General features: G+C 41.5%; 1 protein-coding gene across 1 annotated transcript; it reads right to left on the bottom strand.

Moving 5' to 3' along the window:
- Window positions 1-5,378: 5,378 nt before the first annotated feature.
- On the bottom strand, window positions 5,379-17,495 carry crybb1l1 (crystallin, beta B1, like 1). The gene is made up of 6 exons (XM_062044110.1): window positions 17,431-17,495; window positions 17,237-17,334; window positions 17,054-17,172; window positions 16,854-16,986; window positions 10,977-11,119; window positions 5,379-6,013 (listed from the first exon to the last, which is right to left on the bottom strand). Exons 2-6 carry the CDS (start codon window positions 17,327-17,329, stop codon window positions 5,842-5,844), a joined length of 660 nt encoding a protein of 219 aa, XP_061900094.1. The 5' UTR covers window positions 17,330-17,334; window positions 17,431-17,495; the 3' UTR covers window positions 5,379-5,841.

Genomic DNA, 17,495 nt, shown 5'->3' with positions numbered 1-17,495 from the left:
CACACACACACACATTCACACACACATTCACACACACACATTCACACACACATTCACACACACACATTCACACACACATTCACACACACACATTCACACACACACATTCACACACACACATTCACACACACATTCACACACACATTCACACACACATTCACACACACACATTCACACACACACATTCACACACACATTCACACACACACATTCACACACATTCACACACACATTCACACACACACATTCACACACACATTCACACACACATTCACACACACATTCACACACACATTCACACACACATTCACACACACACATTCACACACACATTCACACACACACATTCACACACACACATTCACACACACACATTCACACACACACATTCACACACACATTCACACACACATTCACACACACATTCACACACACACATTGACACACACATTCACACACACAATCACACACACACATTCACACACACACATTCACACACACATTCACACACACATTCACACACACATTCACACACACATTCACACACACATTCACACACACAATCACACACACATTCACACACACATTCACACACACAATCACACACACATTCACACACACATTCACACACACATTCACACACACATTCACACACACAATCACACACACACATTCACACACACACATTCACACACACATTCACACACACAATCACACACACACATTCACACACACATTCACACACACACATTCACACACACATTCACACACACACATTCACACACACACATTCACACACACATTCACACACACACATTCACACACACATTCACACACACACATTGACACACACATTCACACACACAATCACACACACACATTCACACACACACATTCACACACACACATTCACACACTGATGGAGGGAGCTGCCATGCAAGGCGCTAACCAGCAGCCATCAGGAGCAAGGGTGAAGTGTCTTGCTCAAGTACACAGGTAGAAGGTGGGGTTTGACGGCCACTCTACCAAATTGGCCACGCCGTCCCCATACATCCATGCTTACTTGCTGTTATGGAAAGATTTTATTATTTTCTATTCTGGTTTGAATCGAGAATCAAGTCTGAATCACAATCAAATTGATACATTTTTGAGCGCCGTGTGTAATGTTGTACATTTTATATATCTATATTTTATATATATCTATATTTTCAATGGAATATACCATTTTGGTGTTGTTTACTTGAGTCATATTGCAGTCTACACGTATCTCTTATGTGTGACTGCCATCATATTGCAGTCTACACGTATCTCTTATGTGTGACTGCCATCATATTGCAGTCTACACGTATCTCTTATGTGTGACTGCCATCATATTGCAGTCTACACGTATCTCTTATGTGTGACTGCCATCACACATAAGATGGCAGAAGTGGGAGAAAAGTGGTAAAGCTGCAATATTGAAAGTGTGATACGGGGAGAAAAGTGGTAAAGCTGCAATATTGAAAGTGTGATACAGGGAGAAAAGTGGTAAAGCTGCAATATTGAAAGTGTGATACGGGGAGAAAAGTGGTAAAGCTGCAATATTAAAAGTGTGATACGGGGAGAAAAGTGGTAAAGCTGCAATATTAAAAGTGTGATACGGGCAGAAAAGTGGTAAAGCTGCAATATTGAAAGTGTGATACGGGGAGAAAAGTGGTAAAGCTGCAATATTAAAAGTGTGATACGGGGAGAAAAGTGGTAAAGCTGCAATATTAAAAGTGTGATACGGGCAGAAAAGTGGTAAAGCTGCAATATTGAAAGTGTGATACGGGGAGAAAATGCAATCCCAGCAGCATGGTGGAACAGGACCAGTTAGGGACCAGTTAGGAATCTATCCAATCCCAGCAGCATGGTGGAACAGGACCAGTTAGGGACCAGTTAGGAATCTATCCAATCCCAGCAGCATGGTGGAACAGGACCAGGGAATAAATCCTGATACTGTTGTTGTAAAGCACATTCATTAGACTGGGACAACAAGTCTGTATTGTAGAGATGGAACAATAAAGAGCAAAACTGCTTAGTATTACCCTTTTTAATTAAAGTGATCGAAACAAACCGAGATTGATAACTTGACTTTGCAGCACAGGTCACATTCTACTTTAGTTACGTTTTGTAGTCACGCTATAAATACAAATATCTAAGAGCAAGACTTAAGTTTATGCAGGTTTTAAATAAAAAGTAACAGTAATAGAATAGATGTTTAAGACATTTTAAGGCCTTGAATTCAAATGTAAGACTTTTTAAGCCCCCCGCAGATACCCTGCACTACGGTTGTCCCCATACCAATACTTTGGTACCACTACCAAAAAAAATGTCATTGTCTTTATTTGAAGAAAAACTCTTAGTGTACATGAAACATAAGTTTATTATTGCAAGTTTGTCCTTCAATAAAATGTTGAACATACTAGACAACTTGTCTTTTAGTAGTAAGTAAACAAACAAAGACTCCTAATTAGTCGTATGCAGTAACATATTGTGTCATTTATACACCTATTATTTTCTACACATTATGAGGGACAAACTGTAAATATTGATTATTAATCTACTTGTTCATTTACTGTTAATATCTGCTTACTTTCTGTTTTAAAGGCCTCCTGAAAGCCACTACTAGCGACCACGCAGTCTGATAGTTTATATATCAATGATGACATCTTAACATTGCAACACATGCCAATACGGCCGGGTTAACTTAGAAAGTGACATTTTAAATAAAGTGACATTTTACATTTCCGGTGAAATATCCTGCTGAAAACGTCTCAGTACGATGACGCCTGCGCGTGACGTCACGAATTGTAGCGGACATTTTGGGACAGCATTGTGGGCAGCTATTAAGTCGTCTGTTTTCATGGCATAATTCCACAGTATTGTGGACATCTGTGTTGGTGAATCTTTTGCAATTTGTTTAATGAACAATGGAGACTGCAAAGAAGAAAGCTGTAGGTGGGAAGCGGTGTATTAGCGGCCGGCTGCAGCAACACAAACACGTAGTCGGTGTTTCATTGTTTACCTTCCCGAAATATGACAGTCAAGCTTTACCATTGGCCTGTGGAGAACTGGGACAACAGAGACTCTTACCAGGAGGACTTTGAGTTGGATACGCATGCTTGTGGAGAACTGGGACAACAGAGACTCTTACCAAGAGGACTTTGAGTTGGATACGCGGTACCGTGAGTAGGCAGCTGCGGCTTCCAAACATTTGATGGCTTGCCCGTACGTGCGTGCCGCTATGTGCATGTCACGTACGTAACTTTGGGGAAATATATGTGCTGTATGAACTTTGCGGAGGTAAACGGTACTTTGGGCTGTGGGATTGAGTGTGTTGTGCGGGTGTTGGATTTGTATTGGTGGGTTATATGGACGGCAGGGGGGAGGTGTTTGTTATGTGGCATATTAAATATATTGGTGGGTTATATGGACGGCAGGGGGGAGGTGTTTGTTTTGTGGCATATTAAATATATTGGTGGGTTATATGGACGGGAGGGGGGAGGTGTTTGTTATGTGGCATATTAAATATATTGGTGGGTTATATGGACGGGAGGGTGGAGGTGTTTGTTATGTGGCATATTAAATATATTGGTGGGTTATATGGACGGGAGGGTGGAGGTGTTTGTTATGTGGCATATTAAATATATTGGTGGGTTATATGGACGGGAGGGGGGAGGTGTTTGTTTTGTGGCATATTAAATATATTGGTGGGTTATATGGACGGGAGGGTGGAGGTGTTTGTTATGTGTCATATTAAATATAAGCCTGGTTGTGTTGTGGCTAATAGAGTATATATATGTCTTGTGTTTATTTACTCTTGTAGTCATTCCCAGCTGAATATCAGGTCCCACCCGCCTCTCACAGCAACATCCCTATCTGAATCGCTTCCACTGCCCTCTAGTCCTTCACTCTCACTTTCCTCATCCACGAATCTTTCACCCTGGCTCAAATTAATGGGGTAATCGTCGCTTTCTCGGTCCGAATGTCTCTCGCTGCTGGCGTCCATGATTGTAAACAATGTGCAGATGTGAGGAGCTCCACAAGCTGTGACGTCACGCTACTTCCGCTACAGATGTGAGGAGCTCCACAACCTGTGACGTCACGCTACTTCTGCTACAGATGTGAGGAGCTCCACAACCTGTGATGTCACGCTACTTCTGCTACAGATGTGAGGAGCTCCACAACCTGTGATGTCACGCTACTTCCGCTGCAGATGTGAGGCGCTCCACAACCTGTGACGTCACGCTACTTTCAACCTGTGACGTCACGCTACTTTCAAGCTGTGACGTCACGCTACTTTCAACCTGTGACGTCACGCTACTTTCAACCTGTGACGTCACGCTACTTTCAAGCTGTGACGTCACGCTACTTCCGCTACAGGCAAGGCTTTTTTTTATCAGCGACCAAAAGTTGCCAACTTTATCGTCGATGTTCTCTACTAAATCCTTTCAGCAAAAATATGGCGATATCGCAAAATGATCAAGTATGACACATAGAATGGATCTGCTATCCCCGTTTAAATAAGAACATGTCATTTCAGTAGGCCTTTAACATGTTCTATCTACACTTCTGTTCAAATGTAATAATCACTTCTTCTTCTCTTCTTTGATACTTGACATTAGTTTTGGATGATACCACACATTTAGGTATGGATGTGATACCAAGTAGTTATGAGTAGTCCTCATGTGTCCAGGGACGTATTTCCTGAGTTTATGAACATAAAATAAATAGATACGCTCTTGTACTTGGTATCATTACAGTGGATGTCAGGTGTAGATCCACCCATGGCATTTGTTGACATTGTGACGGTGGTGAGCTATTGTATCCTCCTACGGTGTGTAGTGAAGCATGTTTAGCTATTCCTCGTCCTCCACTGATAATGGTACTTGTAAGAAACTTACTTTATTTGTCGCCATGGAGGCGAGGATTAGTGATTTAGAAGCAGCTAAAACACTGTGGATGGATGTTAGCCGCTAACTATCTATCCATGTGTTAAAGCAGCTCTTCCTGAGGGTGTTTCAGTGTTACAACTTCACCTTTATCTTGACTTTTTACACCATTCTCCCTTTTTCTGTCTACACACTGTGTCTGCTTGTAAGTACTCTGTGTGTGTGCGCTGCCGAACATGCTCCTCTGCTCGTAAACATGTCCGTTAAAAAAAATAAATAAATACATTGGAAAGTGGTACTTTTGAAACAGAGTATAGCAGCATCTTTGATTGATTAGTAGCGCGATACCAAACTAGCATTTATTCTGCCTTGGATCAACCAAAAAGTGTGAAAATACAACTTGGTAGTTGTGTAGTGATGTTTCTGTAGAGATTTTCCAGTAAAAAAACGTTACTTGACAACAAATTTGAAACACGGAATGTTCCTTTTTTATTGTAAACTAAGGCCAGGATTGTGTACAGCAGAAAGTGTGTGTCATGCACAGAGGTCACAAGTCCGGGCAGGAAGTGCTGGAGGACTCCGTTTCCCATGATGCATTGCACCCTGACCTGAGAATGGTGTGTAAAGGGTGTCTTCTCCTTTGTGGTGTGTGAAGATGGGGGACGTGGAAATAAAAAGAAAAAAAGGGAAAGTGATCTCCGCCCACAGGGGAGAAAGAGAAACAATGGAGAGGAGGAGTCCAGCTTAATGAGATGAGAAGATCCTCACCTGGAGATGAGAAGATCCTCACCTGGAGATGAGAAGATCCTCACCTGGACCCCTTATCTCCCTGCCTTTTGCTTTGCTGTTGCGGTGAAGACCTCAGACATCTTTCCCCCTTCCCCTCTTCTTGTGAGCCTCTCTTTCTCTTTCTCTCCTTCCCCGAGCCTCACTTGCTGGACAAGGTGTAGCAGCCCTGTTGGTGCCACTGCATGTCGCGGATGCGCCTCACCGACTGCAGCTGCGGGGTGCGGGCGCCGTACTCGTTGAAGTGCCTGAAGTCGCCCTTCTCCAGCAGGTACTGGCTGCCGCGGTAACCCGGGAACTGGTAGCCCACGAAGCTGGGGGGGGGGGGGGGGAGAAACTTTGAGAAGATTCCTTCATAACATTCATCCCTTTTCTAACTTACTTGGCACAACTATGTTGTCACTTTTTAATAAAATAGCAATGCTTCAAGGAGCTATAGAACAACAAAAAGATGTTTAGGATATGGTAGAGACTCTGACTAATGTGTTCTAAATGTTAAATGTTGAATACAAGAGTACATTTTCATCTGCTCAGCAAATTGTCAAGTTTGTATTTTTCTCTTTCAAATGACATGTGAGGTAATTAATTACATATTACAAACTGTTGTATATACTAATTCATAGATGTTATTTTATTATATAAAAAGGTCAGTAAATGATTTTATATAATTGTAAATGCTTTGAAGTGGGAAAGGGGTAGGATTAAATAAGCTTTGCTTCTTCCTACTCCTTTTCGGGCATGATGTAAATGAAATGATGTGAAATTGTGTGATGTATTATGCTGTAAATGTGTTCATGTTCCAAATAAACTAAAAGAAAGAAAGAAAGAAAGAAAGAAAGGTATATATTGTACCCCTCTTTATCATTTGCTATCTTTACACCATATGCTTATATTTGTTTAGTTTATTTATTTGGGTTAGCAATAGTATTTGTTTCAAATTGTTATGTTATTATGTACACTTAATAAGAAATAAAACAAATTAATTAAAAAAGAAGACGGCGAGTGATGTCAGCCTGCATTTTCATTTGGGGTGCCTATTTATACTCAGCATTACGGTAAAACTACTCTAATAGTCATTTGTATGACTTAGTAGTGGCCCTTTAAGCTCATCATGTACATTGTGTGTATTTTTACATTGTAGTTATATGCAAACAAACACAGGCTTTTTAATTAGTTTTCCAATAATATAATGAGCACGCCCCGCGACCCCAAAAGGGACAAGCGGTAGAAAATGGATGGATGGATAATGTTACAAAGCCAAATACTTTAATTTCCTTAATTTCAGAAATAATAACATTTTAAATGTTTCTATTTCAAAAGACATATGAGTTACATCCTGTAACCCCGTTTATTTGTTTTGTATTTTGGCACCATATGTTTACATGTGACGCTTAATGTACATGAAAATAAATAGATATATACATACAAAATGAATACAAATTCAAAGAAGAAGCGTTATGTCAGTCTGCATTTTGATTTGGGCTGCCTGTTTATACTCAGCATTACGGTAAAACTACTAATAGTTCAGCTTAAAGTCCTACTGAAAGCCACTACTACGCAGTCTGATAGTTTATATAACAATGATGACATCTTAACATTGCAACACATGCCAATACGGCCGGGTTCACTTATAAAGTAACATTTTACATTTCCCGCTAAACTTCCGCTTGAAAACGTCTATGTATGATGACGTATGTATGATGACGTATGTATGATGACGTATGTATGATGACGTATGTATGATGACGTATGTATGATGACGTATGTATGATGACGTATGTATGATGACGTATGTATGATGACGTATGTATGATGACGTATGTATGACGACGTATGTATGATGACGTATGTATGATGACGTATGTATGATGACGTATGTATGATGACGTATGTATGATGACGTATGTATGATGACGTATGTATGATGACGTATGTATGCTGACGTATGTATGATGACGTATGTATGATGACGTATGTATGATGACGTATGTATGATGACGTATGTATGATGACGTATGTATGATGACGTATGTATGATGACGTATGTATGATGACGTATGTATGATGACATATGTATGATGACGTATGTATGATGACGTATGTATGATGACGTATGTATGATGACGTATGTATGATGACGTATGTATGATGACGTATGTATGATGACGTATGTATGATGACGTATGTGTGATGACGTATGTATGATGACGTATGTATGATGACGTATGTATGATGACGTATGCGCGTGACGTAGCCAGTGAAACAGAAGTATCGGTAGCCCATTGAAGCCAATACAAAATAGCTCTGTTTTCATTTCATAATTCCACAGTATTCTGGACATCTGTGTTGGTGAATCTGTTGCAATTTGTTTAATGAACAATGAAGACTGCAAAGAAGAAAGTTGTAGGTGGGATCGGTGTATTAGCGGCTGGCTGCAGCAACACAACCAGGAGGACTTTGACTTGGATAGCAGACGCGCTATCCGACGCTAGCCGCCAACCACACCGATGATCGTGGTGAAGTCCTTTGTCGCGCCGTCGAGCACGGGTGTTGATGAGCAGATGAGGACTGGCGTAGGTGGAGCGCTAATGTTTTTAGCATAGCTCTGACGAGGTCCCGTAGCTAAGTTAGCTTCAATGGCGTCGTTAGCAACAACATTGCTAGGCTTCAACAGGCGGCACAGCATTAACCGTGTAGTTACATGTCCATGGTTTAATAGTATTGTTGATCTTCTGTCTATCCTTCCAGTCAGGGGTTTATTTCTTTTGTTTCTATCTGCATTTAAGCACGATGCTATCACGTTAGCTCCGTAGCTAAAGTGCTTCACCGATGTATTGTCGTGGAGATAAAAGTCACTGTGGATGTCCATTTGGCGTTCTGGACTCTCATTTTCAAGAGGATATAGTATCCCAGGTGGTTTCAAATACAAATCCGTGATCCACAATAGAAAAAGGAGAGAGTGTGGAATCCAATGAGCCAGCTTGTACCTAAGTTACGGTCAGAGAGAAAAAAGATGCGTCCTGCACTGCACTCTAGTCCTTCACTCTTACGTTCCTCATCCACGAATCTTTCATCCTGGCTCAAATTAATGGGGTAATCATCGCTTTCTCGGTCCGAATCTCTCTCACTGCTGGTGTAAACAATGTGAGGAGCCTTTCAACCTGTGACGTCACGCTACTTTCAACCTGTGACGTCACGCTACTTTCAACCTGTGACGTCACGCTACTTTCAACCTGTGACGTCACGCTACTTTCAACCTGTGACGTCACGCTACTTTCAACCTGTGACGTCACGCTACTTTCAACCTGTGACGTCACGCTACTTCCGGTACAGGCAAGACTTTTTTATCAGCGACCAAAACTTTATCGTCGATGTTCTCTACTAAATCCTTTCAGCAAAAATATGGCAATATCGCGAAATGATCAAGTATGACACAGAATGGATCTGCTATCCCCGTTAAAATGAAAAAAATTCATTTCAGTAGGCCTTTAATAGTCATTTGTATGACTTAGTAGTGGCCCTTTAAACCTCATCATGTACATCGCATGTATTTTCAGTATCTTTACATTGTAGTTATATGCAAACAAACACAGGCTTTTTAATTAGTTTTCCAATAATATAATGTTACAATGCCAAATACTTACATTTCCTGAATTTTAGAAATAATAACATTTTAAATGTTTCTCTTTCAAATGACATATGAGTTACATACTGTAACCCCTTTTATTTGTTTTGTATTTTGGCAACATATGTCTACATGTGACGCTTAATGTACATGAACAAAAATAGATATACCGTATTTTTCGGAGTATAAGTCGCACCGGAGTATAAGTCGCACCGGCCGAAAATGCATAATAAAGAAGTAAAAAAACATATATAAGTCGCACTGGAGTATAAGTCGCATTTTCTATGGAAATGTATTTGATAAAAGCCAACAGCAAGAATAGACATGTGAAAGGCAATTTAAAATGTGTAAAGAATAGTGAACAACAGGCTGAATAAGTGTACGTTATATGAGGCATAAATAACCAACTGCTATGTTAACCTCACATATTATGGTAAGAGTCATTCAAATAACTATAACATATAGAACATGCTATACGTTTACCAAACAATCTAATCGCTAAATCCCATGAAATCTTATACGTCTAGTCTCTTACGTGAATGACATCAATAATATTATAATGTGTTCATCATTTCACACATAAGTCTCTCCTGAGTATAAGTCGCACCCCCGGCCAAACTATGAAAAAAACTTCCACTTATAGTCGGTAAAATACGGTATATACATACAAAATGAATACAAATGAAAAGAAGAAGAGTGATGTCAGCCTGCATTTTGATTTGGGCTGCCTGTTTATACTCAGCATTACGGTAAAACTACTCTAGACTAATAGTCATTGGTCTGGCTTAGTAGTTGCCCTTTAACCTCATCATGTACATTCAGTATTTGTACATTATAGTTACAGGCAAACAAACATAGGCTTTTTAGTTGTTATTTTTCTATTACTATAATGTTACAATGACAAATATTTAAATGACATTTGAATTGTTTCTCTTTCAAATGCCATATGAGTTACATACTGTAACACCTTTTTGTTTGTTGGGGTTTTTGCAAGATATGTTTAAATGTTTTTCTGTATGCAGCTCTGTTTCCAAGACTATTAGTTTCAAGTTGTACGTTATGTACATGAAAACAAAATATATAAATACAAATTGAAAGAAGAAGAGTGATGCATTTAGATTTGTGCCTCTGTTTACACTCAGCTTTATGGTCAAATGATTCATAGTTGAGCTTCTCTACAACAATAAACATTTGTTGTCAAGTTGAAATGAACTATTTGGACTCTAAACATGACCTGTATAGTTTATTGTTGACTATGAGTAACCTAAAAGTGAGGAGAAATAGACTCCAAACACACCACCCTATACTAATAAGTCATAACAATAAAGGAATGAACTGTATAGCAATTAAATATCATGGAAAAACATCATTCATGAATAAAACAAAACAATCAAATATGATAGCTGTAAATATATTTTTCACAAAAAGAAAGTGAAGATTTTTAAATATATTTCCTAAAAAGGATGACAGTTTCATATGTTGTTGACTTGTCATGGAGGAAAGAAGTGTGACCCTACAAGTCTCTTACCTTCCACAGCTGACCACGATGCTGCCATGGAGGAAAGAAGTGTGACCCTACAAGTCTCTTACCTTCCACAGCTGACCACGATGCTGCCATGGAGGAAAGAAGTGTGACCCTACAAGTCTCTTACCTTCCACAGCTGACCACGATGCTGCCCACTCGGTCGGTGAATCCGTAGGAGAACAGGCTGGGAACGTCGTCATCCATGATTTCCATCTTGCGACCCTTGAACTCTCCCACCTCGTGCAGGCAGATCTTGTGCTTCTCGGGGTCCTGTTTGGAAGGAAGGCAAACATTTAGCACGAGTGCTAACGTTGGCCAGAGAGCAGTTCTATGGCAGGTTATATGACTCTATGGCAGGTTATATGACTCTAGGGCAGGTTATATGACTCTAGGGCAGGTTATATGACTCTATGGCAGGTTATATGACTCTATGGCAGGTTATATGACTCTATGGCAGGTTATATGACTCTATGGCAGGTTATATGACTCTAGGGCAGGTTATATGACTCTATGGCAGGTTATATGACTCTATGGCAGGTTATATGACTCTATGGCAGGTTATATGACTCTATGGCAGGTTATATGACTCTATGGCAGGTTATATGACTCTAGGGCAGGTTATATGACTCTATGGCAGGTTATATGACTCTAGGGCAGGTTATATGACTCTAGGGCAGGGTATATGACTCTATGGCAGGTTATATGACTCTATGGCAGGTTATATGACTCTAGGGCAGGTTATATGACTCTATGGCAGGTTATATGACTCTATGGCAGGTTATATGACTCTAGGGCAGGTTATATGACTCTATGGCAGGTTATATGACTCTAGGGCAGGTTATATGACTCTAGGGCAAGTTATATGACTCTATGGCAGGTTATATGACTCTATGGCAGGTTATATGACTCTAGGGCAGGTTATATGACTCTATGGCAGGTTATATGACTCTATGGCAGGTTATATGACTCTAGGGCAGGTTATATGACTCTATGGCAGGTTATATGACTCTATGGCAGGTTATATGACTCTAGGGCAGGTTATATGACTCTAGGGCAGGTTATATGACTCTATGGCAGGTTATATGACTCTAGGGCAGGTTATATGACTCTATGGCAGGTTATATGACTCTAGGGCAGGTTATATGACTCTATGGCAGGTTATATGACTCTAGGGCAGGTTATATGACTCTATGGCAGGTTATATGACTCTATGGCAGGTTATATGACTCTAGGGCAGGTTATATGACTCTATGGCAGGTTATATGACTCTAGGGCAGGTTATATGACTCTATGGCAGGTTATATGACTCTAGGGCAGGTTATATGACTCTAGGGCAGGTTATATGACTCTATGGCAGGTTATATGACTCTATGGCAGGTTATATGACTCTAGGGCAGGTTATATGACTCTAGGGCAGGTTATATGACTCTATGGCAGGTTATATGACTCTAGGGCAGGTTATATGACTCTAGGGCAGGTTATATGACTCTATGGCAGGCCTGGGCAATTCTTTTTGACTCTGATTGAACGCCTTAAAAACCGGAATGACATTTTTCGTTTTTTTACTGAAAGAGCCACCCAGAATGTACATAAAGAATGTTACAATATGAACTATGAAGGATAAAACAGTGAATATTGACAACATATGAACGTCACACCCGCTCTCCATCCACATATTTTACAATCAAGCCAAATGCAATAAAAATGCAACAATGAACACGAAGGGTAAAAAAACCCCATCTACAATGTGAAATATCACTAAGCTTTAGATCTTTGTTGTAAAAATCTCCTTGCGCGTCTGTCCCTGACACCCACATTTCAGGCTGTGGAGACTGTCACAATAATAGTATAGCAGTTGCGCGTCTGTCCCTGACACCCACATTTCAGGCTGTGGAAACTGTCACAATAATAGTATAGCAGTTATGCGTCTGTCCCTGACACCCACATTTCAGGCTGTGGAAACTGTCACAATAATAGTATACCAGTTGTGCGTCTGTCCCTGACACCCACATTTCAGGCTGTGGAAACTGTCACAATAATAGTATAGCAGTTGTGCGTCTGTCCCTGACACCCACATTTCAGGCTGTGGAAACTGTCACAATAATAGTATAGCAGTTGTGCGTCTGTCCCTGACACCCACATTTCAGGCTGTGGAGACTGTCACAATAATAGTATAGCAGTTGTGCGTCTGTCCCTGACACCCACATTTCAGGCTGTGGAAACTGTCACAATAATAGTATACCAGTTGTGCGTCTGTCCCTGACACCCACATTTCAGGCTGTGGAAACTGTCACAATAATAGTATACCAGTTGTGCGTCTGTCCCTGACACCCACATTTCAGGCTGTGGAAACTGTCACAATAATAGTATAGCAGTTGTGCGTCTGTCCCTGACACCCACATTTCAGGCTGTGGAAACTGTCACAATAATAGTATACCAGTTGTGCGTCTGTCCCTGACACCCACATTTCAGGCTGTGGAAACTGTCACAATAATAGTATAGCAGTTGTGCGTCTGTCCCTGACACCCACATTTCAGGCTGTGGAAACTGTCACAATAATAGTATACCAGTTGTGCGTCTGTCCCTGACACCCACATTTCAGGCTGTGGAAACTGTCACAATAATAGTATACCAGTTGTGCGTCTGTCCCTGACACCCACATTTCAGGCTGTGGAAACTGTCACAATAATAGTATAGCAGTTGTGCGTCTGTCCCTGACACCCACATTTCAGGCTGTGGAAACTGTCACAATAATAGTATACCAGTTGTGCGTCTGTCCCTGACACCCACATTTCAGGCTGTGGAGACTGTCACAATAATAGTATAGCAGTTGCGCGTCTGTCCCTGACACCCACATTTCAGGCTGTGGAAACTGTCACAATAATAGTATAGCAGTTGTGCGTCTGTCCCTGACACCCACATTTCAGGCTGTGGAGACTGTCACAATAATAGTATAGCAGTTGTGCGTCTGTCCCTGACACCCACATTTCAGGCTGTGGAAACTGTCACAATAATAGTATACCAGTTGTGCGTCTGTCCCTGACACCCACATTTCAGGCTGTGGAAACTGTCACAATAATAGTATACCAGTTGTGCGTCTGTCCCTGACACCCACATTTCAGGCTGTGGAAACTGTCACAATAATAGTATAGCAGTTGTGCGTCTGTCCCTGACACCCACATTTCAGGCTGTGGAAACTGTCACAATAATAGTATACCAGTTGTGCGTCTGTCCCTGACACCCACATTTCAGGCTGTGGAAACTGTCACAATAATAGTATAGCAGTTGTGCGTCTGTCCCTGACACCCACATTTCAGGCTGTGGAAACTGTCACAATAATAGTATACCAGTTGTGCGTCTGTCCCTGACACCCACATTTCAGGCTGTGGAAACTGTCACAATAATAGTATACCAGTTGTGCGTCTGTCCCTGACACCCACATTTCAGGCTGTGGAAACTGTCACAATAATAGTATACCAGTTGTGCGTCTGTCCCTGAAACCCACATTTCAGGCTGTGGAAACTGTCACAATAATAGTATACCAGTTGCGCGTCTGTCCCTGACACCCACATTTCAGGCTGTGGAAACTGTCACAATAATAGTATAGCAGTTGCGCGTCTGTCCCTGACACCCACATTTCAGGCTGTGGAAACTGTCACAATAATAGTATAGCAGTTGCGCGTCTGTCCCTGACACCCACATTTCAGGCTGTGGAAACTGTCACAATAATAGTATAGCAGTTGTGCGTCTGTCCCTGACACCCACATTTCAGGCTGTGGAAACTGTCACAATAATAGTATAGCAGTTGTGCGTCTGTCCCTGACACCCACATTTCAGGCTGTGGAAACTGTCACAATAATAGTATAGCAGTTGTGCGTCTGTCCCTGACACCCACATTTCAGGCTGTGGAAACTGTCACAATAATAGTATAGCAGTTGTGCGTCTGTCCCTGACACCCACATTTCAGGCTGTGGAAACTGTCACAATAATAGTATAGCAGTTGCGCGTCTGTCCCTGACACCCACATTTCAGGCTGTGGAAACTGTCACAATAATAGTATAGCAGTTGTGCGTCTGTCCCTGACACCCACATTTCAGGCTGTGGAAACTGTCACAATAATAGTATAGCAGTTGTGCGTCTGTCCCTGACACCCACATTTCAGGCTGTGGAAACTGTCACAATAATAGTATAGCAGTTATCACACAACTTTGAGTTCCAGCTCGCCCTGCGAGAAGACAAAAGCTGTCTTCCATCTTATCAAGCAAAAGGCTTGTAAAACTCCACTGTGTGCGATGGGATGCGACATGGAGGTGTCGGTTTCTTTGATCTATTGACAGCCACAGCAAGACCTTGTCCTGACCCGAGATCTACAAAGCAGAGAGGAAGCAGGACCTGACACCGCTCAAGGCACCTTTTCTTTGAACTGTTTACGACCGAGTGCAACAGCTATTTATGACCACCTCCCCTTAGGAGCAGCTGCGTAATGTAAAGTCATGTAATCAGAAAATGCCCAAATAAAGGAGGAGGGCGTTGGGACTGCCTTCAGAGCGTGGTGGGATGCTGTACTAACTTGCAGCCCAGACGTTTCTCCTCATGAGCTAAACTGAATCCTGTCTCTGATTTCTTTGCTTCTTGTCTTGTCTAATAGACGTCATCGGTGTTTGAACCTGACAGAAACACTCCCCACCCACACTGCTTGGTGCCTCCTCTGAGCTGCTGTGACTTACATTACCAGAGTAACTCATTACATGACCAGAGTAACTCATTACATGACCATAGTAACTCATTACATGACCAGAGTAACTCATTACATGACCATAGTAACTCATTAGATGACCATAGTAACTCATTACATGACCATAGTAACTCATTACATGACCATAGTAACTCATTACATGACCAGAGTAACTCATTACATGACCATAGTAACTCATTACATGACCATAGTAACTCATTACATGACCAGAGTAACTAATTAGATGACCATAGTAACTCATTAGATGACCATAGTTACTCATTAGATGACCATAGTAACTAATTAGATGAGCATAGTAACTAATTAGATGAGCATAGTAACTAATTAGATGAGCATAGTAACTCATTAGATGACCATAGCAACTCATTAGATGACCATAGTAACTAATTAGATGAGCATAGTAACTCATTAGATGACCATAGTAACTAATTAGATGAGCATAATAACTCATTAGATGACCATAGTAACTCATTAGATGACCATAGTAACTAATTAGATGACCATAGTAACTCATTAGATGACCATAGTAACTCATTAGATGAGCATAGTAACTAATTAGATGACCATAGTAACTCATTAGATGAGCATAGTAACTAATTAGATGACCATAGTAACTAATTAGATGACCATAGTAACTAATTAGATGAGCATAGTAACTCATTAGATGACCATAGTAACTCATTAGATGACCATAGTAACTAATTAGATGACCATAGTAACTAATTAGATGACCATAGTAACTAATTAGATGAGCATAGTAACTCATTAGATGACCATAGTAACTAATTAGATGACCATAGTAACTAATTAGATGACCATAGTAACTAGTATATCATGCAAAAGTGCAGATTCCAAGCATGTAAAGACTTAGTATAGTTGAAGACTTCGGGTCATTCTAAAAGATGAGTGCACATCATAATGGCAGCTACACTTTACATCTTAAACATAATATTTGGGAATGCCCAGCGGGCCAGACTGAAAAGCTTCACGGGCTGCATGTGTCCCCCGCCTTCATTTGTACAGGTCTGCTCTTAGGCAGTGTTTGTCAGCCTTTTTTGAGTCAAGGCACATTTTTTTCATTGAAAAAATGCGGAGGCACACCACCAGCAGAAAAAAATAGCAAAAAAAAGTTAGCATACTAACATTAGCATGCTAACGTTTGCATGCTAAGAGTCAACAAGTGTCACGTACCAAGTTATACCTCAAAAGGTGTTCATGGTAATGTTTGCATGTTTTTGTTGCCGTTACCATTCGGACGGGCCTGAAGGAGAGCAGGTAGTCGTTCTTCTGGCAGTTGCTCCAGGAGTCCCAGCGGGGGTACTCTCCCTTCTCCAGGATGTACATCTCACCACACAGGTTGATCTGCTCGAAGCCCACGAAGCTGCAGAGGAAACAGCGAGGATGTAGCGAGGATGCCACAAAGTGAGGGATGTTCCTGGAAGACTTACGGGCCACATTCTACTCGCAGAGAGCGCACACGCTCCATGCCCAGCTCGCAGATGTTCATCACCTCGCTGCTGATCTCGATCACGCGGCCCTGGAAGTTCTCCTGGTCGAACACCAGCATCTGCGGGGGGCCACAAAAGGCACGCATGAGACGTGCTTCACCTGAGGGTCCGTGCGAGACACACCTTGTAGGAAGTCAGGCCGATCTCGGACTTCTTGCTCTGTGCGGCCTTCCCATCGGTCTGGGAAGAGGACTTGGACTTGTCTCCACTGGACATGATTGCTGCATGGCGGGAAGAAGAGGACCAATGTTGCATGAACAAAACAATCCCAATGTAAAGTGTGTGTGTGTGTGTGTGTGTGTGTGTGTGGACCTTACCTGCCTAATTGTGCAATGTGTACGCCGAGCCTCACTCAAGAGTGTGTGCGGCTTGGGTGCGCCCC

This window comes from Entelurus aequoreus, linkage group LG04 (genome assembly GCF_033978785.1).
Source record: "Entelurus aequoreus isolate RoL-2023_Sb linkage group LG04, RoL_Eaeq_v1.1, whole genome shotgun sequence".
NCBI classification, from domain to species: Eukaryota; Metazoa; Chordata; class Actinopteri; order Syngnathiformes; family Syngnathidae; genus Entelurus; species Entelurus aequoreus.
Note: the sequence above shows the minus strand (reverse complement) of the source record. Positions and strands in the feature narration are given on the sequence as shown.

Coding starts and splice junctions, on each gene's coding strand:
- crybb1l1 (XM_062044110.1), bottom strand. CDS start 17,329: ATGTCCAGTGGAGACAAGTCCAAGTCCTCTTCCCAGACCGATGGGAAG. Junction 16,987..17,053: donor CTGCGAGTAGAATGTGGCCC/GTAAGTCTTCCA, acceptor TTTCCTCTGCAG/CTTCGTGGGCTTCGAGCAGA. Junction 11,120..16,853: donor CCTTCAGGCCCGTCCGAATG/GTAACGGCAACA, acceptor CCTTCCAAACAG/GACCCCGAGAAGCACAAGAT.